Source organism: Bos grunniens, chromosome 7 (assembly GCF_055505025.1).
Source record: "Bos grunniens cultivar Pamir isolate PY7600 chromosome 7, Bosgru_T2T1.0, whole genome shotgun sequence".
In the NCBI taxonomy this organism is placed as follows: domain Eukaryota; kingdom Metazoa; phylum Chordata; class Mammalia; order Artiodactyla; family Bovidae; genus Bos; species Bos grunniens.
In genome coordinates this window covers 91,188,633-91,213,657 of record NC_141171.1, presented here as the reverse complement: position 1 = coordinate 91,213,657, position 25,025 = coordinate 91,188,633, and the positions used below count along the sequence as shown (strand labels likewise).

The 25,025-nt window shown below is 35.9% G+C and overlaps 1 protein-coding gene across 25 annotated transcripts in view; it reads right to left on the bottom strand.

Annotated features, from left to right (window-relative positions):
- The window catches only part of LOC147369959 (uncharacterized), a 650,726-nt gene that overhangs the window by 132,142 nt on the left and 493,559 nt on the right, over window positions 1–25,025 (bottom strand). For 12 of the 25 annotated variants that reach the window (XM_086413051.1, XM_086413050.1, XM_086413052.1 and 9 more), the window contains 2 exons: window positions 15,100–15,259; window positions 3,133–3,533 (listed from right to left, as the gene is read on the bottom strand). In XM_086413051.1, coding sequence (XP_086269177.1) covers window positions 3,393–3,533; window positions 15,100–15,259 — 301 coding nt within the window. In that variant the 3' untranslated portion in view covers window positions 3,133–3,392. Of the gene's footprint in view, window positions 1–3,126; window positions 3,534–15,099; window positions 15,260–19,898; window positions 19,996–23,277; window positions 23,584–25,025 lie in introns of those variants that run through there. The other 13 variants (XR_015168198.1, XR_015168199.1, XR_015168200.1 and 10 more) reach the window with 7 other exon arrangements.

The following is a 25,025-nucleotide window of genomic DNA, read 5'->3' as shown; positions in this document are numbered from 1 at the left end:
TAACCACACACTGAAATAAATGCACGCATGCATGCATGAGTCACATAAACATAAAGTTAGTTTATACACATATTCCACACAGTTTTACTTGCTTCATTATATGGAATAGCTCCAGATGTACGTGGTCTTTCAAGGATACACACAGACACTCTCCATATAAAAAAAAATCTACAATTCAGAAACTCTCTGCATGTTAAAAAAAAATTAGAAAAACTCATTTACTAGGCTCTTACAGGATTCATTAACCTTTGTCTTCTTTTAAGAAACCAGGATCTGTTCTAAAACTGACATTGTCATTAAAACCCAATAGGAAGTCACCATTTTTAAATTAAAGTCATTAGATAAGTTTTTCAAGAGTTAAAAAAAGATTAGAAAAAAATTCAAATGAGAAAAATAATTTTGCTTTGGGTGTATAAAGGCCCCAAGAGGAATTCCTCAAGTTTTGTTGAAAAGGACTCTTTCTCTCAGATTATCTATGAAATTTCAACCTAGACTGTTTTTAAAGGACTTAACTGTTTCCTTCTTCAACATGAAGCAACTCTTCAATAACTCTTCAATAATATTATGTCCATTATGTCTTCAATAACTATTATAATCTTCAATGACTGTTGTGTGATTAATGCGACTATCATGTTCCACAATAAAGAAAAAACTAAATATCACACAATTAGCTAAAAAATATATTCCAGCGACATGGTTCTAAGAACCACACTAGTATTTCATGATTTATTAATATCTAATTGATTTATGATTAGATATTGGTATAATAATTTTAATTTTACTTCCACTATCATTAAGGAAACAGTAATATTCTTACTCTGATTTTAGAGCAGATAATTCTTCAGGTAGTGAAGTATACCAAGTATATAATTCTTTATATGTGAACTGACATCGTTCTCTATTATCTAAATGGTGTCATATTTATTCTAGCACTTTTGCCTAGAGGCATCCAAACCGCAGCTCACCACTGAGAGAAACGGCATTTATAGTAAACAGTAGCTAACAGTATGGTCGGCAGTCATGGAAGTGCTAAAGAATGAAGTTAATGCTAGCCATAGTTTCATAACTAGCACTCTTTAGCACACTAAACTTCATAATACTGGATATAACCTAGAATGTAATTTCTTCCATTTCTCTTTCACATTCAGTTATCCAGAAAGACACATGAACTATACAATTACAATAATGATCCTGCCATCAATTCCTTGTATCCTTTTACATTACCCTGTCTTACCTACTTCATATTACTACCCCTTCGTATTACTATTCATGAAACTGCCTTCAAAGAAAAGTACAGTTGCTCCTGGGTAACTCATCTTTATTCCTATTTATACACCCATCACCAGATTTTTTTTTAAATACCACTGCCATTCTCCAACTACTCATCTCAAAAGCACTCCAACTTTACATTTAAGTTGCCAATTGTTTTATGTTCCAGTCAAGTAAAAATACCTTCTCTTAAATATCCCTTCTGGGGTTCTCCCATCTCTGAGGTTTTTAATGCACCTTTGCTCTAATTTGGAATATTCTGCCACTTGGATATGCCACCTGTACACCCAAATTTTACTAGTTGTGTTTCCAATTAAAAGTGATAACTTCTTTTTCTGTTTTCATAGAGCACTGCCAATACAATAGAATTGTATTTATAATTTACCCTATGACAATATTTTTATCATTCACTGTTTGTATGCGTTCTTTCCCAAACTCTATTTTAAGTTTCTTGGAAGATGATAACTATAATTTATTTTTCTTCATACACAAAGAAATGTCGTGAACACTGTCACTTATATAATTTCTCTGTACCCTTATTTATACTCAGAGCTCCTTAAGGGATAGTTCAATGCTTACAAAAATTCCTGATTCACAATCAACATTCAAGAAATTCTGTTTGACTATTAAATAAAATGAAACTTTCCTTTTGATCTATTATTTCTACAACATAGAAACTTATTATGCAAATACAGAGGAAATAAATAAAGCAGAGTATTATTATAAAATATTTAATGCTTCCAAGAACTTGCCATTTCAGTAAATCCATGAGGAATATCATTTGGAATTTAAATAATTGCATTATACATTATTTTTATATAATTAACTATATTAAATTAATATTTTAAAAGTAGAGTATACCTGCATTATATTCTTTAGATTAAATATCTTTAGTCAAAAGAGAAAGCATGGGATGACTCTTTTCAGCAGGATGACTTCAAATATGTATAACTATTTACTATTTTAACAATGAGAAAAAAATCAGACACTTCTGAATAAAATATCTTCAAAGGATACAATACAAATTAAGAGCACAATATCGCATCTGGGAAGCTTTTGAAATACTTGAATATCAAACATTGGATTCATATTTGAACTTTCATAATTTCAAGTTATTTAACATAGTTCTGTTTCTAAATTTCTAAGTCTGCAAAAGTCAGACATAAGGAGCGAGCAATGTCTCAAGAAGTAAGACTGAAACTTGCCACCATGGCATACAAGGCTTTGGCAAAATAATGCTTTACTGGTCAGACCCAGGAACTGACTTTGGCTCAGATCATGAACTCCTTATTGCCAAATTCAGACTTAAATTGAAGAAAGTAGGGAAAACCACTAAGCCATTCATACATGCATACTGAGTCGCTTCAGTCGTGTCCAACTCTTTGCGACCTCATGGATTGTAACCTACCAGGCTCCTCTATCCATGGAATTCTTCAGGCAAGAATACTGGAGTGGGTTGCCATTTCCTTCTTTAGAGGACCTTCCTGACCCAGGGATTGAATCCAGGTCTCCTGCACTGCAGGCAGATTCTTTATCACTGAGCCACCTGGGAAGCCCTTAGTTTACTGGTCAATCAAGCAGCAATTCCAAATCACTTATGAACTAATCAGTTAGCAAATAATTAATTAATTGATGAGAGTAATGAAAACAGTATTTTGACAGAGTTGCTTTTTTCCCTCTGAGTGGATAGCCTGTTAAAATCTAATATTATAAAAATAAAAGCTATATTTATTTATTTTATTAATGGAAGCTAATTTTTTTTTATTCTCTAAATCTGATGTATGAAAGGAGAGAGGGAGCATGTTAAGAAGAGAGAGAAATAAGAAGAGAAATAAGAATATCAATGAAACTTTTATTACATTTAATTAAAAAGTTATCATTGACATGAGTAATATTAAGACAAAAATTAGTTACAGATTTTTTTTAATGTAAGGTTAAACAACCAAGGCTAATTTTTCAAATGGGAATTCAAGGTTTTTGTTTAAGTGTGCATTAGGAAAGTTCACTTACAGTTCCAATTTTATTATTCCCTCTTAGAAGGATTCTTGCAGATGAAAATACCCAACTCAATTCTTAGAGAGCAAAGGGAAGGGATCAATTTACATTAGTAAAAAGTCCCACAACTAAAAATCAGCATTCTCAAGACTTATTCCTCTCCACCCTTCTTGTTTGGTTCTTTTCTTTGTTGGTTTTATTCTCAAGCAGGTTCTTCTTATGTGGTGGCAAAGATGGTCAACAGTGACTCTACTGGACTTAATAGTACTCTGTATAGACCAAGCAAAAGGTGAAGAATTTTGACTGTCACAGTTCATGTCACATTCCCCGTGCTGATCCAATCGATGCAGTGTATGTTCATTGATCTGAGTGACATCCCATTCTAAAGCCAGGAGCTGGGGTCAGCTCATCTGAACTATATATATAACTATACATATATATAGCTATATATATGTAAGATATACATATCACATATATATATTATATTTGGTGATAAATTTTCCTGATAGCTCAGTTGGTAAAGAATCTGCCTGCAATGCAGGAGACCCCAGTTTGTTTCCTGGGTCTGGAAGATCCGCTGGAGAAGGGATAGGCTATGCACTCCAGTATTCTTGGACTTCCCTTGTGGCTCATCTGGTAAAGAATCTGCCTGCAATGCAGGAGACCTGGGTTTGATTCCTGGGTTGGGAAGATCCCCTGGGGAAGGGAAGGCTACCCACTCCAGTATTCTGGTCTGGAGAATTCCAGTCGTGTCCAACTCTATGCAATCCCATGGACTATACAGTCCATGAAATTCTCTAGGCCAGAATACTGGAGTGGGTAGCCATTCCCTTCTCTGGGAGATCTTCCCAACCCAGGAATAGAACCCAGGTCTCTCACATTGCAGGAGGATTCTTTACCAGCTGAGCCACAAGGGAAGCCCTCTGTATAGTCCATGGGGTCACAAAGAGTTGGACACGACTTAGCAACTTTCACTTTCACTTTCTTTCACCTAATTGTTTAATAAGAATACAGATTATAACATTTCATAAAATATCTAAGACTATAACCACTTTCCCAAGTATTTAAATATGTAGTAGTAGCTACATTTTCATATTATTTCATTTTGGCTTGTGTATCAGTATAATAAATTTACCACATTCTGAATATAGTTCAGGAGTATTGGTCAAAAGAATATATAGACTGGTTTGGTCAACATGTAAATTACTCTAAGATTATTATTGATTCTTTGTATGTGCAGATAGTAGAGTTCTCAGCTTATTATTGCTTATTAAGTCGTTGCCTTCTATCAGCAACTTTCAAGATCCAAGCATGCTTGGGTATATTTGATGAGCCAGCAAAATTTAATTTGCATGCATGCAGAGAAGAGTCCTCAGAAAGAATATAAACTACATCCACTCTGGGTTCCAGCTATTTGAAAGCATGTTTTGTAAACTAGGGATGAGTAGAGAGAAGTCTCAAGAGGCCCAACATGACTACCCTAAGTCAGTATCATATCCTCAGTTAATCTAGATGAGAGACACTCTGAGTACAATATGGTGGCTGTGGATTCAACCTGTTGCTAGTATAGTCCTGCCTGCATGATTAGATCTGAGGGAAAAGAAGCCTAAGTGAAAAATTGGAAAGCTTCAATACAGAGTGAACACAGCAGTATTCCCTTAGGATCCCTTAACAGTGTCATTAATGATTAAAAAAAAAATGGGAGAGCTCAGTGCAGCAGAGGAACAGCAGAAGTGTCCATTGTGCTGTGCAGAGCAGCTCTGAGGCAGCAGCAGGGTCATAAGGCTTGCAAAGAATAGGAAGTCTCTTTTGCCTCAGGAGCTGGACTTCGGCAATACAGCCTATCAGTGCTGGGCAAGTAGGTGGAGACCTGAGGAGCTGACCCATTTCTGAGCAAATGTGAGATATACAGAGACCTCCCTGGGGACACAGAGACATACTGAAAGTATTTGTACTTCTGCCACTTACTAGCTGTATGACACTGAGCAAGTGAGGAATTTCCTCAGTGTCTCCATTTCCTTATATGCAAAATAGGAATAATGATGAAAATATTATTGCTTATTAAGTTAATACACTTGTTGGACACATACACCTATTACATCATGGCTATTGTTCATATTTTTTCTTTAGTAATTTAAGAAATAATTCAGAAAACTATAAAACTGATGAAGCAAATTGAAAATGAGACAAAGAAATGGAAAGATATCCTGAGCTCTTGGACTGGAAGAGTTAATATTGTTAAAATATTAGCAAAATCAATCTACAGGTTTAATGCAATGCTTATCAAAATACCAATGGCATTTTCACAGAACTGGAAAAAACAGATCTAAAATTTGCATGGAACTCCAAAAGGTCCCCTGATAGCTCAGTTGGTAAAGAATCTGCCTGCAATGCAGGAGACCCCGGATCAATTCCTGAGTCAGGAAGATCTGCTGGAGAAGGGATAGGCTACCCACTCCACTATTCTTGGGCTTTCCTTGTGGTTCAGCTGGTAAAGAATCCACCTGCAATGCGGGAGACATGGCTTCAATCCCTGGGTTGGGAAGATCCCCTGGAGAAGGGAAAGGCCACCCTCTCCAGTATTCTGGCCTGAAGAATTCCATGGACTACAGTCCATGGGGTCACAAAGATACGACTGAATGACTTTCACGTGCACAAAAGATCCCAAATTGTCAAAGGAATCCTGACAAAAAAGAACAACGCTGGAACTATCACCCTCCCTGATTTCAGATTATCATACAAAGCTAACAGTCAAAACAGTATGGTACTGGGACAAAAGCAGACACATACATAAATGGAATTAGAAGAGAGAACCCTCAAATTAACCAATGTATTTATGGCTAATGAATCTACAACAAAGAAGGCAGGAATAGATAATGGAGGAAAGACACTCTTTTCAATTTAGATCTAATAAACTGGACAGCTACACATAAAACAATGAAATTAGAACATTTCCTCACATAACATACAAAAATAAACTTAGAGTGGATTAAGACATAAATGTAATATCTGAAATCATAAAACTCCTAGAAGAGAACACAGAACATTCTTTGACAAAAATATAGCAACATTTTCTTAGATTGGTGTCCAAAGGCAAAAGAAATATAAGCAAAAATAAACAAGTAGGACCTAATTAAACTTAAAACCTTTTGCACAGCAAAGGAAAGCATTGGCAAAATGAAAAGACAATCTATGCAATGGAGAAAATATTGGCAAATAAAATGGCTGATAGGAGTTAATATCCAAATATATAAACATTTCATCCAACTTAATATTAAAAAAAAAAACCTCAATTAAAACAAATAGACAGCAGACCTGAAGAGACACTTTTCCAAGAAGAGACATATCCTTGGCGAGCAGGCACATGGAAAGATGCTCAACACTGCTAATCATTAGAGAAATGCAAACCAAAACAAAACAACAGTAAGGTATCACCTCACATCTGTCAGAATGGCCATCATCAAAAAGTCTACAAATCAAAAATGTTGGTGAGGATGTGAAGAAAAGGGAATCCTTACACACTGTTGATGGAAAGTGGTGCAACCCCTATGGAAAACACTATGGGGTGCTTAAGAAAAGAAAGAGAGAACTACCACATAATCCAGCAATTCCACTCCTGGGTATATATTCAAAAAGCATTAATTTCAAAGGACACCATGCATGCATCCCAGTGTTTATGACAGCACTATTTATAATAGCCACGATATGTAAACAACCCAAGGGCCCATCAACAGACAAGAATAAGGAACATGTCGGAGAAGGCAATGGCACCCCACTCCAGTACTCTTGCCTGGAAAATCCCATGGATGGAGGAGCCTGGTGGGCGGCAGTCCGTGGGGCCGCTAAGAGTCGAACATGACTGAGCGACTTCACTTTGACTTTTCACTTTCATGCATTGGAGAAGGAAATGGCAACCCACTCCACTGTTCTTGCCTGGAGAATCCCAGGGACAGGGGAACCTGGTGGGCTGCCGTCTCTGGGGTTGCACAGAGTCGGACACGACTGAAGCGACTTAGCAGCAGCAGCAGCAGTATGTGTGTGTATATATATGTGTGTGTGTGTGTATATATATATAATGGAATATTACTCAGCCATAAAAAAGAATGAAATTCTGCCATTTGCAACAATGTTGATGAACCTAGAGAATATAATGCTTAGTGAAATAAATCAAAGAGAAAAAGACAAATATTATATGATATCACTTATACATGGAATCTAAAAAATATTAGAATTTATGTACAAAATAGAAACAGACTCACAGATATAAAAGGCAAACTAGCAGCTATCAAAAGGTGGAGGGAGTTGGGAGGGGAAAATTGGAGGTATGGAATTAAGAGATACAAACTACTATGCATAAAATCAATAAGCAACAAGGATATATTGTATAACACAGGGAAGTATAGTCATTATCTTATAATAATTACTTTCAATAGAGTGTAGGCTGTAAAAACGCTGAATCACTATGTTGTATACTTTCAACCAATATAGTATTGTAAATCAACTGTATTTCAATTTAAAAAAATAAATGTATAAAAACAGAAAGAATTCAGAATCTTGCAATGCTTTTGGAGACAGTACAATACAACGGAAAGAGAATAAACTTGGGAGTTTTTAATTCTATTATTAGCTATGTGACTTGGGGCAACTTGCATAAAATCTCTTAGTCATAGTTTCCTAACCTGTAAAATAATTATAGCAAATCTTCTATCACAATAAAATATCTAAACTATCAAGTACTATTAACTAAAATTTATCGAACACTATGTTCCAGTCATTAGTCTAAGGTGTTTAATGAATTAACTTCTGTAATTTTCCTCACCAGAAAACTATGAGCTAGTTAAAATTACTCTTTTGCAGAAAATGTAACTGAGGCCCAAATTATCTCCCTAAGTCCCCAAAGGTAAATGACAGAAACAGGATTTGAATAAAGTTTCTGACTTAAAAATCAATAGCCTTAAACATCATATAATACCAGCATACAATGTTTGGAAAATTGTAGGTGTTCAATAAGTGACAGCTATTATTATCATCTGGATCAATAAAAATAATGATTATAATTATCCTATAGATGTCCAGAAATACTGTTGAATAAAGTGTCATGCTTGTTAAACCAATTTAAATAAACTACATATATAGTTAGAATCACATTAATAATTGACATATTTTTAAAAATATTTGATAATACAGCACATGAACTTTTCATTTTCTGGTAAAACATTATTTCAGCAGTACTATTTAGGATCACACTTTTCATGCTTAGTCACTTTTTAAAAAGTATTTCAAAGAGTTTCAGATTTGGTCCACAATTCATAGAGATCTAATTAATTCAGAGAAACCAAACCATACTTACTCTTCCTATCATGGTTCCTTTACTTTAAATGGATTAAATTTGTTGGCAGCAGTCCTTGAATGGGAAAATAAAACCTCTTTTTATGCTTCTAGAATTTATTATTTTAAATCTTAAGAGATATTAACATAACAGAAGTTGTTTTCTTACGTAATCAGAATACTCTTTGTTAAATCATGGTTTTTTAAGGGTTTGGGTAGAGTTTTTGCTGGTCAAATTTTATGGCTAGACTTATTTATTTTTTCATTCCACAATCAAGTGTTGTTTTTTTTTTTTTCCCCCAGCTTTACTGAGGTATAATTGACAATAACATGGTAAGCTATTTGAAGTTTACATCTTGCTGGCCTGGTATATGTACATATTTTGAAGGGGTTCACACCACCTAATTAACAAATCCATCACCTCATATATTATTTTTTTTAAGATCATTTAAGTTCTACTTTCTTGATAAATTCCGATTGAATAATACAGTATCATCTCTACAGTCACCATGTTTGACATTAGATCCTCAGACTTGAATCATCTTATAACTGAAAATTGCACCCTTTTACCAAGTTTTAACTTAAAAAATTGCATCTATATCTTGAACGTGCATGCTTTTTGCGTGCTCAGTTGCTTAGTCATGTCCAGCTCTTTGAGACGCCATTGACTGTATAGCCTGCTAGGCTCCTCCGTCCATGGAATTTTACAGGCATGAATACTGGAATGAGTTGCCACTTCCTATTCCATCATCTATTCCTATATCTTGAATGTATTTCTGCCTAAAATCATCTTAACTCTTTGTGACTCAGATCTCACAGAAATGGTGACTATTGCAAAGTAATCAATGGATAAAGTTGATCTTAGATCAACTTAACAAAGATTCGAATTCATTATTGCTTTATAATTATATATTATTGAGTTGTTTTGCTTTTACAAGTTATAAAAAATAACTGTGTCAGAGTTATCCAAAGGTGTTCTAGTTTTAAGATGGGGTAATATATAGACATACATTTCCATATTAAATTAAGATCAATTATAATAATGACTTTAGACTTCTGAGCTTTAATATGACTTCAGGAATTATAAGACTTATCTTAGGTGTTCATTTAAGTTTTTAGAAAAATTACGTATGAACTAACCAAGGAGTATCATTAGATCATTAATTTTTCATATATGTTGCTAGCTAAAACTGTAAATTTGGATTCTATAATTATTTTGAAAATGTAGGTATTAGGCAAAAATATCAGTTAAAAAAATGTTCTCCAAAATGAAAAATATTGATATAAACATAATTCAGTATATTCAATTTGATACTAGTTACATTCATAAAGGTCATAGTCTACATATGGTAAATTTAATCACAAATTGGTCTGAAATAGCCCTTAAATGATTTTAATCCTCATTAACTTTTAACTTTTTCCTCCTTATTTAGAGCAACATTTATTCCAACAAAATTATCCTAAGAAAATAAACTTTGTAATATTTATCCTAATTGCATTTGAACTTTCTCTGCCTCTTCTGTATACACAAACACATAAGAGATTTTTCCTACCTTAGTTTATGTCCAGAGAATTACTTCTTACTAATACTTTAAGTGTAAAATAGATAACATGTTAAACTTTCTGTTTATAAGCTTTTCTTTTGTGCTAATTGCTTTGTTAGCACTAAAGCTAAAGAAGCTAATGCCAGAGTCTCCATTTTAAAGTAGATTGTAGAGACTGTTATTTTTCCTATTTCCTTTTAACTTTTATACTGAGGAATATGTTATTAAAAATCAGATTTGATTAATATTAGAAGCTTCTAATACTACAGTAAATTCAGGAGTGCCCCTTTCTCCTAACACCAGCACCCTGGGGTGACCACACAACTGCCTGTGGAATATATTACCAGGCTCCTGTACACAGGCCTGGCATTCTGTCATAATCATTCTTTTCTTAGCACAAATTTGTAGGTCTCTGTGATATGAAGCTATTGGTAGTTCTGCTTGTACTCAAATGAAGTGATATTGAATTTCTATTATGCATGTGCCTTGGAAACCTCACAGCTCTCCATAAAGATTTTATTCACACAGCAGATTTGTTGTGACTTAGATAGTTTCAGACAATTTTAGATTTGAATGGACATGGCAGGATCTGACAGTATAAAAGAAATATCAAGAAAAAGAAACATGTAGAACCAAATGATATATTAAGCAACCTACCGAACAAAGCAAACTAGATTGCAGTAAACAAAACCAGAAAGTATGTCTTTGAAGGGCCTCTCGTGGGGGCTAATCTTTTCATACGGTATATATGAGTTGGTGATGGAACTTGGCAACTCTTTTCATCCTACAAATTAAGTTTTGATAAAGCCCTGTTCCTCATATAACCTTCATACTTTTGAAATAAATTGTTCATAATAAGACAGATTCTAGTTTTCATTTATTTTCCCAACGGTCTAGGCCACAAATACAAATGGAAAATAAACAGAACTGCAAACAAACATTTATTCCTCGACTAGAATTGAGAAGACTTAATTGGGAAAAGAAGAAAAAGAAAATCTTAGTGAAAATATAAAATATGGAATTCAAATAATGGTGAACTGATTCATGACAAAAAGGGGAGAAAAATCAGTTAATATACTTAGGGGAAAAAAATGAATTTAGTGTGGTTTCCTTAATTTATGAGAGTGTGCTGTGCATCAGAAATAATTTGGGCACTTTCAAAATAACACTGAACAAAGCAAACAACATTCATTATTTCATGAAACTTATTTACTAACGGAGGAAACAGTTAATGAAGAAGTAAATATACCAGAGAAAGAATAATGCGAGGCAGCAATAAATGTTCTGAAGAATAATATAAACTAGACTGGTGGGACAGAATCTGTCTGTGATAACAGCAGAGTGTGAGGAGACAGCTACTCATCTTTGGTGACTAAGCTGTTGTTTAGTCGCTCAGTCAGGTCTGACTCTTGTGACCCCATGGACTGTGATTTTTCCAGGCAAGAATACTGGTAGTGAATTTGCCATTTCCTTTCTCCACGGGATTTTCCCAACCCAGGTATGGAGCCAGTGTCTCCTGCCTATTCTCCTTCCTTGCAGGTAGATTCTTTACCAATAAGCCACCAGGGAAGCCCTTAGTGACTAAAAGAAACCTCAAGAAAGAGGTACTGTGATGTACACCTATGGCTGACTCATGTCAATGTATGGCAAAAACCACCACAATATTGCAAAGTAATTAGCCTACAATTAAAAATAAAATCTAAAAAAAAAAAGAGGTAATGTAAGGTGAGATCTGAGTGACAAAAGGAAGGTAGCCTGGTAAATGCCTAAGGGCAAGGCATTCTGGGTTAACATACAATATGTACAAGTCCCTTTTTAGGCTAATGTTCCTATCAGATGGAATTTCTTCATATCACACAAACTTACATTACTTTAAAAATAATTCGCCTCTGGATAGTATAGGGGTCCTCAAGAAATTAAAACTAGTACTACCATACGATAGATCAATCCCACTTCATGATATATCCAAAGCAAAAGAAATTATTATCTCACAGAGACACCTGTGCTCACATGTTCACTGCAGCATTATTCACAGTAACCAAGGTATGGAAATAACCTAAATGCTTGTTGATGGATGAACTGATAAAAACGAAAGCTACATATATCTATACATATATATTGAATTGAAAAACAGTATTTTATACACATGCACACATACAAATATAGCAGTATATTATTCAGTCTTAAAGAAGAAAGAAATTCTGTCACTTGTGACAGCATGGATGAACCTGGAGAGCATTATGTAAAGTGAAATAATCAGACAAAGAAAGACAAATACTGCATAATGGTATCACTTGTGTGTGGAATTTTGAAGAAAAAAAAGGAAAATAATTTAGTAGATTGTGGGAATCCTTTCACAACATATGTGTGTGTGTGTGTGCATATTATATATATATATATATATGAAGGAAATGGCAACCCACTCCAGTATTCTTGCCCAGAGAATCCCATGGACAGAGGAGCCTGGTAGGCTACAGCCGTAGGGTCACAAAGAGTCAGACATGACTAAGTGACTAACATACATACACACACACACATATACAATATATATATCAAATCATTACATTCTGCACTTTAGATATATATACAATATAAATATCAAATCATGACATTATGCACTTTAGATATATTACAAATTTGTCAAATATACCTCAATAAAGCTAAAAAATAAATGTATACATGAACATATACGGGCTTCCCGGGTGGCGCAATGGTAAAGAATCTGCCTGCCAATGCAGGAGAAGCAGGTTTGATCCTTAGGTTGGGAAGATGTCCTGGGGACAGAAATGGTATCCTTGCCTAAAGAATTCCACGGGCAGAGGAGACTAGCTTGCTGCAGTCCATGGGGTGGCAAAGAGACACTATTGAACATACTACACAGCACAGCAGCACTTATATATACACACAAATATTTCATTTTTAGTAGAAAAGTTAGAGATTAAGGGAGAAAGAAGAAAAAAATGGGAAGGTAAATATGTGGCAGCTATATTGGGAGAAACCAACACATTCGTCCCAATAGATAATAAGAACCAGATATGCCTAAGCCAAAATCACAATAAACAGCATATTTAATCATGTCTTTTTGGAAGCTGTAGTTTCGACCTCAAATCAATCAATTTCTTTTCACCATTGTCATTCTCTAATTTTGCAGATAATGCTAACAATTTTGGTTCTGTGAGCATCCATTTTATGTGGATCATTTAGGTTATACTAAATGATACCTATTAGTTCTGTAGAAATCTTTCAAGAACCACACTCTCAGCATTCTCCTCCCTCTGCTACTCTCTAGCACAACTTTCCAGTTCCTATGATACCCTGGATCCTTCATGTTCCAAAAGACTATGTGATGTATTATTTCATACTAAGATATAAACCCTATGTACCAGGACCTTCAAGCTCTACTTGCTCAGTACTGCATTTGAGAAGAAATTATGGTAATCTCAAAATTTAATTGATGCTCAAAGACATTTCATCAACTGAAAAAAATTTAAGAGTAAATGCAGATTTTTTTTTTCTATTTAGACAAATTCAGATTTACATGAATTGGTCTCATGTGGGGTGTCTTTCAATGCTAGGGACTCTAAAACAGATCACACACTTCCAGTGGATTAATCACTTAATGCAAGAGTGGGGATATGGAATTACCACCAGTGAAGCTAAACTTATCCTTTTCTTTAGAGAGGAAGCAAATGCCCATCATTTAGTACTCCAGTTAAAATGTGGTTGTGAGGCTGCTTTGCTTGCAAGCTGTTTTTATATAAGTCACAAGGGAAAGAATTTCTAAATGGCTTCTAGTAGCATTCGATGCCCTACTTCATTCCAGGAGGATCATTTTTCCCTTTGCTGCGAATTTTAGGATTGAAGCAGTAAGACAGGCCTATTCAACACATAATAGATAACAAAAAAGAGCAGGAATATTATGTAAAGTTAGGTTAGAAAGAGAGTTGGACTTTCTGACTACAAAAACAATAAGAAAAGAGCTCTATACAATGAAGTTTCTTAAAATTAGTATAAATCATCTAGTACACTTAGAAATAAGTAAGAGACAGAATGGATGGATATTATGTCCACTGAACTCACATACCATGGCTATCAGAGTCTGTCAAAAAAAGAAACCCACATGGCATGATTAGCAGTGAAAATGTGGAACATCAATAAGCCTGCCTGTGGGAAAAGCACCATGTTTTCCAGATTCATAATTTGGTAAAATATGGATAAGAAGAGTAATAATAGAACTTAATCATAAAAACCTCAGACAAGTGCTTGGCTAGGGGTGGGCTGTGAATAGACCCCAGGCACGATGATGACTATGTGATGTCTTTGGTTCCTCAGATGATCTTTGTGAAGGATAAAACTGAGTTTAATCTAGTTCATAAAGACCACCTGGAGAATGACCCCCCAAAAAAGGAAAAAAGACCAGCACCCATTAGATATATTACTGCTAGAACGTCAACGAAATTGTAACGAAAATAGTAGTTGTGTGACAATGTAATATACAATCAAATAGTATATAGATGTTATCATTTATATATTTAAATTATAAATGTTTACAGTTTATTATATATACATTATTTATTATGTATAGACTATAAATGAAAAATTAAAGTGGAAACAGCATAGAGGTTCTCTGCCTGCACTTACTCAATACATGTTTTATTAGTTTGGGTAAGGGCTAAACTGGCCTTCCCTGGTGGCTCAGTAGTAAAGAATCTGCCTGCCAAGCAGGAGACACAGGTTCAATCTTTGGGTCAGGAAGATCCTCTGGAGGTGGAAATGGCAACCCACTCCAGTATTCTTGCCTGAATAATGTCACAGACAGTGGAGCTGGCAGGCTACAACCATGGGATGGCAAGAGAGTCGGACAGGACTTAGCGACTAAACAACAACAAAATGCTAAACTATAGTAATAGAGACCCCCAAAATTCGGTGGCTTAAACAAGACAAAAGTTTACTTATCTCTTACATAATAGTTCAGATATGAGTAGTCCTGGCTGGCTGGCTGGCTCTTCACCACAAAGTCATTCAGGGGCCAGGTTTCTTCCATATTGTTGCTCCACGACATCCCATATATTATCCTTATTTGAACACTCAAAGTGAAGTCCCTGTCACATCTGTGTTCAAGCCTGTGAGAAGGAAAATGAGATAAGCCAGCATATTCTAACTTGTCTTCTAAAGAATGACATAGAAAATTCACACATCACTTTTGCTTATACCCCAGAAACCCAAATTCAATCCCATGGCCACTCCCACTGTATTAGTTTGCTAGGGTTGCCATAACAAAGTGTCACTAATTGAGCGGTTTAAACAACAGAAATGTATTTGCCTCACAATTCTGAAGGATAAAAGAGTGAGGTCAAGGTATCAAAGGGTGGCTTTCCTCTGCGGCCTTTCTTCATAGCTTAAAGATGGCCGCCTTCTCTGGTGTCTTCACGCGGTTTTTCTCTAAGTTTGTCTGTCTCCTAGTCTCCTCTTTTTAATAAGGACAACAGTCATACTGGCTTAGGACCCATGCTAATTACATTGTTAACCTTAATTATCTTTTTCAAAGCCCAGTCTCAACAGTCACATTCTGAGGTACTGAGGGTAAGAAAGCCAACATATGAATTTTGAGAGGACATGATTCAGCCCATAATAACTAACTTCAAGGAAGACTAAGTTTGTAGTAGGATGGCCATTTAGCTAACTGCAACTTTACTCCTATTTCTTAAAGGAAAGGAAAGAGAATAGATATTGAGGAATATTTAGAAACATCTGTCCCATTATTCTAGAATTAATACGTATAAAGCCAAATCTATATTAGATAAAAACTCACCAAGAAAAAGAATGGGAAGGATAAATAATTGACGATGAAACTCAAAAGCAGTTGAGCCCCAAGACAGAAATCCTATTTTAATACAATGATCTGGTTGTATTAAACTAAATCAGTTTTAAGAGTAGTGAAGCTATTTCATGTGTGGAGAGTATAACTGAAGATAAATATAGTATCTGAATAGGTTTCTTGATCATTGGGAGAAACAGATTTTTTTAGGATATTATAACCAGTCTCCTTTGACCACCACAAAGAAAGTAGACATAACTGAGCCAGTTATAAAAAGAATATTACCAATGCGATCATTTCCCCTTTCTAGTTAAGTGTTTGATTATGTTTGCCCTGCATAAGATTTTCTCTTAATCTAGAAATAAAGGCAACAAAAGGATTTTACTAAATAAAATAAAGCCCTAGAGTGTATGAAAGCCTGGTGAATGAGAAAGCTATAGGGATCTGTTGTTTATAAAAATTATTGGGTATACATAAGATGATGAAAGATGGTAAATAAACTACTGATTTATTAGGCAGAAAATTTTGTTGGTAAATTTTGATGCTTTTTAAACAAATGTTCAAATGTGGTCAATGATTTTTTTTAATTCCTCCACAAAGATAAGTCTGAAGTGTAATTCAGAAACCTCCATAGAACCTTCAATTCTTATTCTCAATTCCATGGCCATTCCATACCATGAAACCATAAACATGTAAGCATAGTCACAAATGGTTAATTTACAAAATTTATTTGAGTGGATATGTGCTGGTTTCTTTCTGCCGTGACTCACGTTTGGGTATATGCCAGGAGCACCCATCACCTTTTACTTTACACATACAGGAAGAAAATGGGAGCATAAGGCACTTTTACTAAGAAATATTGTGATTAAAAAATAGTTATACAGCAAAAAACAGTTGCAAACACATCGTATCATTCATTGCTAATGAGTTAAAAGGATACCACAGTGCACATATAAATCACTATACAGTGTCTTGCAGTTTATTTAAATTCATTGTGCCTCATTATAACTGAGCTATGCACCTTTAGGTCTGAGTTGATTAGGAATGCGATAGCTCAGAATAGCTTTTAATTCAGAGAAACATGGCCTGACCTTTACCATAATCCTGTGTGAAACACACTATAGTTTAGACATTAATAATGATGCTACCTCTTTTTCATACTGGTGAGATGCTACTTAAAATTTGGTATTATTAGTTAACAGCCTCGAGCCAATACATCAAAACCAAATTACCCTTCTGTGTATAACTACAGTACTTAATTCTGAGTTCTTCATCTCTCATAACTATTACTTCCTCTTTAAAAATGCTAAAAACCAAAATGTAATAGTGTCATGTCACAGCAATAAGTCACAGATACAAACTAAAGGCACTCCTCCCCACTCCCCGCGGACTGCCGCTGTACGCAGTTAAGGATCCGGGCCTCATGATATACGTTTTAACAGCTAAGGCATTGCTTGTCTTTGACCTTTGTCTCTCAATTTAAGAATGCCATTTCCTTAAATCACCTCCTGGTAAGTCAACTAGCACAAACAATAGAACTTTCTTACCATTCTCATTCAGATGCAGTGGAAAATACAAATCATAGGTTTAAATATCTATTTTTTTATTTTTTTTTTATTTATCACTCTAAATATAGGAAATGATAAGGTAATACATGAGCAGAGTTTAGTTGACTTAGCTCACCAGGGCTCATAATGGAAAATAACATGCCTCTGTGACACCCATTTTCACCCCTTTCCCCTTTGCTTCCCATTCCCCAGAGGCAACCCATTTTGGAACTCTTAGAAGTTCTCTCTGGTATTGTTAACGCATTTTCCTAAATAATTCTTCTATATTGCTAAATCGCTATGTTTCAATTTCAGATATTACATTTTGACTCTCTAGAACAAAAAATAAGATCCAGCCCTTTTAGAAGACCACACCCTCAGAACCTAAGATTCTCCGTCATTATCAGTTCTGGAGCTCTCCTCTGTGACTCGTATTCAATCCTCTTTCACAGAATCCCTTTGAGTGAGAATTTCCTTTGTTTCTGAGAAACAGAAACTCCACAGAAGGGATCAAACAAGAGTCTACTTATTACCAGCAAAAAAACAAGTGATCCAGGGGTAAAGTGACCCTCCAATCTCCTTGTTTTGTCTTGATGCTTTTCATTTCCTGAGACACAGTGAAAGCTGGCTGCCCGAGTTTCTGCCATTTTTGTGTGTACAGTAGAGAAAAGAAGTGCAAGTCCACTCCCTTTTAAAACTCTTCCTGGAAGTTGCACACACTATCTCCATTTAAACCCCATAAGCAGCACTTCATCACAAGACCATGCCAATTTGCAAGGAGATAGGAAATTGAGGTCTTTGTTGTAGCAGATGGGAATACCAGACCACCTGACCTGCCTCTTGAGAAACCTGTATGCAGGTCAGGAAGCAACAGTTAAAACTGGACATGGAACAACAGACTGGTTCCAAATAGGAAAAGGAGTACATCAAGGCTGTATATGGTCACCCTGCTTATTTAACTTATATGCAGAGTACATCATGAGAAACGCTGGGCTGGAAGAAGCACAAGCTGGAATCAAGATTTCCGGGAGAAATATCAATAACCTCAGATATGCAGATGACACCACCCTTATGGCAGAAAGTGAAGAAGAACTAAAGATCCTCTTGATGAAAGTGAAAGTGGAGAGTGAAAAAGTTGGCTTAAAGCTCAACATTCAGAAAACTAAGATCGTGGCATCTGGTCCCATCACTTCATGGCAAATAGATGGGGAAACAGTAGAAACAGTGGCTGACTTTATTTTTGGGGGGCTCCAAAATCACTGCAGATAGTGATTGCAGCCATGAAATTAAAAGATGCTTACTCCTTGGAAGGAAAGTTATGACCAACCTAGACAGCATATTAAAAAGCAGAGACATTACTTTGTCAACAAAAGTCCGTCTAGTCAAGGCTATGGTTTTTCCAGTGGTCATGTATGGATGTGAGAGTTGGACTATACAGAAAGCTGAGCATGGAAGAATTGATGCTTTTGAACTGTGGTGTTGGAGAAGACTCTTGAGTCCCTTGAGCTGCAAGGAGATCCAACCAGTCCATCCTAAAGGAGATCAGTCCTGGGTGTTCATTGGTAGGACTGATGTTGAAGCTGAAACTCCAATACTTTGGCCACCTGATGCAAAGAGCTGACTAATTTGAAAAGACCCTGATTCTGGGAAAAATTGAGGGTAGAAGGAGAAGGGGATGACAGAGGATGAGATGGTTGGATGGCATCACCGATTCAATGGACATGGGTTTGTGTGAACTCCGGGAGTTGGTGATGGACAGGGAGGCCTGGCGTGCTGTGATACATGGGGTTGCAAAGAGTCAGACATGACTGAGTGACTGAACTGAATGAACTGAACTACAAAGAAAGGAGGAGGGACAATATTTGGGTTACTAAAAATGAGTAAGCTAGAGATCTATTTTTCTGAGGCTTTGGCTTCTTTAAAAATGTCTTTATTTTTATTTATCACTTGATCGATAGACGTGGCTGGTATATAAAAATAGATTGTAAATGTTTTTTAATAGAATTTTGAAAATGTTTGTCTTCTAGGTTCCAGAGTTGATGCTGAGAACTCCGTGTCTCCTGTAATTCCTGTCTTTGTCTGTGATCCTTTTGTACACTGCTCTGTGAAACTTTAGGAGAGTCTCTTTACTCCTGTATTCTAAAATGTCACAGTGGCATGCATTATGTGGGTCGTGTTTCATTCATTTATTGTACTTAGTTCTAGGAGGGGCTTTCAAACTTGAAATTAAAGTCCATCAATTCTAGAAAATGCTTTCCCTTATTTCTTTGACCATTGTCTCTCCTTCTGAATGTTGCACCCTAGAATGAGTCAAAACAAGCTGTATTGTACTGCAGTAAAAAGCAAACCCAAACATCAGTGGTTTAATAATACAGCAAAGATTTGTTTCTCACTGACACTGTATCCAGAAGAAACCAGCTGAGGGCTTTATTCCATGCTGACTTGACACAGCGGTTAAGGTGACAGAGTCTCCACTCTCCAAAGGATCTCAAGCCTGCACCAGAGAAAAAGCAACATGACAAGTCATATGATGACTTTAAAACCCTCCACCCAGAAGTAACTTGCATTTGTCTTCACACTTTATCAAATACAGAAAGTAACATGTCTATGCCTAATTGCAAAAGAGTGGGAAAGTGTAACCTCACAAGGTCCTTGAAAGGAAGACAACTAGAATATTAAAGAACAAACCTAAGTGCTATAACAAGTCTCCTAGAAGGATACTCTAATATGCTTCTCTCTTTTCTTTTTTACTTATGCAACTCATCTTATATGAGATTAAAGTGTATACAATTTAAGTACATATATTGATGAATTACTGCATATGTATATACCTATGACTGGAGAAGGAAATGGCAACCCATTCCAGTATTCTTGCCTGGAGAACTCCATGGACAGAGGAGCCTGGCGGGCTAGTCTGTTGGGTTGCAAAGAGTTGAACATGACTGAGCGACTAACGCTATATACCTGTGCTTCATGATCCAAATCAAGAATATCCCCAACACCCCAAAGACTTCATCCTGTCCTCTTTCAGTCAATACTCCCAAAGGTAACCACTAATCTGACCTCTATCATCACAGATTAATTATGCCAGTTTTGAACAAAATATGAAGAGAATCATAACCTCTTTTGTGTCTGAGTTCTTTTACTCAGACATGTATTGATGATATGCATCAATAACAGCACATAACAAAGTACTTTTGTGTTACACTTGATTATATATGAATATAAAACCTTTTATTTATTCATTCAACTGCTGTTGGACATTGAGGTTATTTCTAGTCGGGTTGTTATGAACAAAGCTGCCATAAACTTTACCATACATATCTTTTAGTGAAAAACATTGCAAACTGAACAGAATTTACTAATTTTAGTGAATTTCAGTTTTCAATTTTTTACATAACTTAATGGTTAGTGCTTTATGTTCTATTTAGGAAATTTTTTATTATCCACCTTATGAATATACTTTCCTAAATTTCCCCCCAAAACTCTTAATATTGTATTCATGTTGTATTACTTACATTTAGGCCTATGATCCATGTCAAATTAATTTTGGTGCAGAGTGTACAGTAAGGAGTTTTAGAGTTTTTTTCACCTGAAAATGAATTTTTTCTTTTTTTTCCATTTCAAATGAAACACATAATTTCCTAAGCCCATTTTTAACAAGTGGGTTTGCAGTGATGCCCTTTTTTTGTAAATTACATGATCATGTATGCACCAACATTCTCTTTGACTTCTTTTTACTTTCCTGGTAATTTCTTCAAGTTCTTTATATTCTAACTCTTATATGTTTATCTTTTATATCTTTGTTACAACATTTTCATTTTCAAGAGCTCTTTTTTGTTCTCTGATTATTCCTTTTACATTGTAGACTTTTTAAATCAAAGATAACATTATATTCTCTCATCTGTGGATCTTATATCTGTTGGGATTGATTTAATCTCCTGAATTGTTTCAGCCTCCTATGAATTGTTATTTTTGTCTCTGTCTCCCATGTAAGAGATATTCTTAAATATCTAGTGATCATAGGCTACCCGATTCTCCTCCATAGGGGCTTCCCTCATGGCTCAGACAATAAGGAATCTGTTTGAAATGCAGGAGACCTGGGTTTGATCTCTGGGTTAGGAAGATCCCCTGGAGAAGGAAATAGCAACCCACTCTAGTATCCTTGCCTGGAGAATTCTATGGACAGAGGAGCCTGGTGGGCTACAGTCCATGGAGTCCCAAACAGTCGGACACGACTGAAGGACTAACACTTTCAAAATTGATTAAAATCCTACTTTACGTGAGGAGAGCTTATTAGCTGAAGGGCTTCAAAGTGTAGTATTTCTCTTGGTTTTACTGATTTCTGCAAATTAACCCATGGAGATACAAACCCATGACCTGAGTAGAGTACCATTTTGTTCAACCGTGCCCACTATCCCTAAATCCAAGGTTGTTCTGGTTCATTTTCCCAGAAGAATAAACATACAGATCTATGCTACAGTTGGGGAGGGAGCAGTAGTCTGTCGGTTGTTTGGAGCAGAGAAATAGAACAAGTCACTGAATTGCTTTGGATTAGCAACTTCCAACCTTCTTTGCTTCTACCCACCCTCCCATCACTATATCCCATTATCCAATATGCCGTTGCTGCCAATCCCAAGATCCTGCGGGACAAATATGATTATTTCTTGATTGATCCTCATTACAAAATGTAAACTAAAACTTGAGGTTTTTCTGGTTTGCTGGGGGACTTGCCACTTGCACGTTTTAGTATATTTTAAAATATCAGGTTGATCTCCATCACCTGCTATGTTATCCCGCTCACTCCCACTCATTATCTTTTGCCTAATGGGTTTATGAAAATGCTTTTTGTATTCTTGCCATCATTTTAGTTGTACTTGGGTAGAAAACCAAGTGTTCTACATTCATTGTCTGATTTGGATTCCCTGTTGGCTCTCTTCGGCACAAGATAAATTACATTCTGGAAGCAAAACAAAGCAACAAATGAGTTGTCTCTCTTGAAGTGAAAGTGCAAAACAATTAATCTTATTGCCCAAAGTTCAACAAACTTTAGTTTATCTTTTTTTTCCTTTCACACTTAGAAAGCATCTGTACAGGTGTTGTGAACAACTCCCAAATGCTCACATTGACCGAATGTATAATATGCAACTTTATTTGAAATAAAAGCTTACAAAATAGTACAGCATTTATATTGAAATATACTGTCATTTTTCTAAACTTCCAACAGAATATCTCTTTTCTAAGTCTCCTTGAATTTGGATGTTGACCACTAAAATTTCTTTCTGGAAAAAAAAAAATAGATCGTGTGTTATTTACTGCCATAAGAATTAAATAAGTCAGTATAGTTGGCTAGACAATTTTCTCCTTTCATCACTACTTCATGTTTTATCCCTTCTGGGAAAATGCCCTTGAATGCAAACTTGCCTCTACAAACAGACAAGAAAACTTCTTCAGACTGATGTCAAATAATAGCCGATTTCAACTAGCACCACTAAGTCATTTGAAATTCATCTTTACTAAGATACAAGTATCAATCAATCAACGTGATATAAACAGTGGAGCAACATCTTTAAGTCCTGGGGAAGATTTGGCCTGTAATTTCTTCCCCAGTCAAAATATCTTCCAAATATGAAGGCATCATAATAACTTTTTAAGATATCAGATCAGATCAGATCAGATCAGTCGCTCAGTCGTGTCCGACTCTTTGCGACCCCATGAATCGCAGCCGCCAGGCCTCCCTGCCCATCACCAACTCCCAGAGTTCACTGAGACTCACGTCCATCGAGTCAGTGATGCCATCCAGCCATCTCATCCTCTGTCGTCCCCTTCTCCTCCTGCCCCCAATCCCTCTCAGCGTCAGAGTCTTTTCCAATGAGTCAACTCTTCGCATGAGGTGGCCAAAGTACTGGAGTTTCAGCTTTTGCATCTCCTGCCAAAGAACACCCAGGGCTGATCTCCTTCGGAATGGACTGGTTGGATCTCCTTGCAGTCCAAGGGACTCTCAAGAGTCTTCTCCAACACCACAGTTCAAAAGCATCAATTCTTATAACATGTGAAATAGTTCCTCGTTACCAGATCTGCACTGTAAGAAAAATTACAGTAGGTCCTTCAATCAGAAAAAAAAAAAAAATATGACCAGATTGAAACCTAGATCAACAAAAAAAATCAAGGCCACCAGAAATTGTAAATATGTGGATAAATGTAAAACTTTTCATTAGTTAAATCTCTTCCAAGGATAATTAGTTGTTTAAATAAAAAATTAGAACAATGTATCTAGGAGTTTAATAACATATATAAACACAAAACATAAGACAACAATAGCACAAAAACCAGGAGAGGAAAAGCAAATGTATAATGTTTTAAAGTTACTTTACTATACATGAAAGTGTTAGTTGCTCAGTCATGTTCAATTCTTTGCAAGCCATAGACTGTAAACTGCCAGGCTCTTCAGTCCATGGAATTCTCCAGGCAAGAATACTGGAGTATGTAGCCCTTCCCTTCCCCAGGGAATCATCCCAGCCCAGGGATCGAACCTGGATCTCCTGCACTGCAGGTGGATTTTTTACTGTCTGAGCCACTAGGGAAGCCCTATACATGAGGTATTATAATAGTAATTGGAGGTAAAATGTGATAAATTAAAAATACACACTATTAACACTTAAGCAATCATTCAGATAACACAACAAACACTGCTGTAATTGTTCTGTTATTTGAGTGATTGTTTTAGTATAAACAAACGCTAAAATATTGGTTCACTGAAATAAGCCAAAAGGAGATGAAACAAATCATAAGAGATTATTAAACAATAGAAGAGAGAAAATAAGGGAAGAAATGACAAAGAACAGAAGGGACAAACAGAAAAGAAATAACATGATAGTAGATTAAAATCTAGGTGGTGGTGGTTTAGTCACTAAAGTGTGTGCTATTCTTGCAACCCCATGGACTATGGCCTGCCAGGCTCCTCTGTCCATGGGGATTCTCCAGGCAAGAATACTGGAGTGGGTTGCTGTTTCCTTCTCCAGAGGATCTTTCCGACACAGGAATCAAACCCAAGTCTCCTGGATTGCAGGCAGACTATTTACCAACTGAGCTATGAGGGAAGCCCCTAGATTATAACCTAGTCATATCACTAATCACATTAAATATATGATAACATTAAAAGTCCACTTAAAATGAAGCCATTGTCAGACTGGTTACAAAGATAAGACCCAACAACACAATGCCTAAGAGAAAAGCACATCAACGTCTTTTTTCTCTCTACTAATATTTTTTGTCTTTGCCTTTAAGTGTGTATTAGGATAATGTGCTTAGAACCTAATTTTTGTGTGTATTTATCCTTCCTTGTGCTTATAGAATTTTCTGTATTCTTGGCTTGATGGTTTTAGTTAAACTATATATATATATATATGCTGCTAAGTCGCTTCAGTCGTGTCCGACTCTGTGTGACCCCATAGACGGCAGCCCACCAGGCTCTCCGTCCCTGGGATTCTCCAGGCAAGAACACTGGAGTGGGTTGCCGTTTCC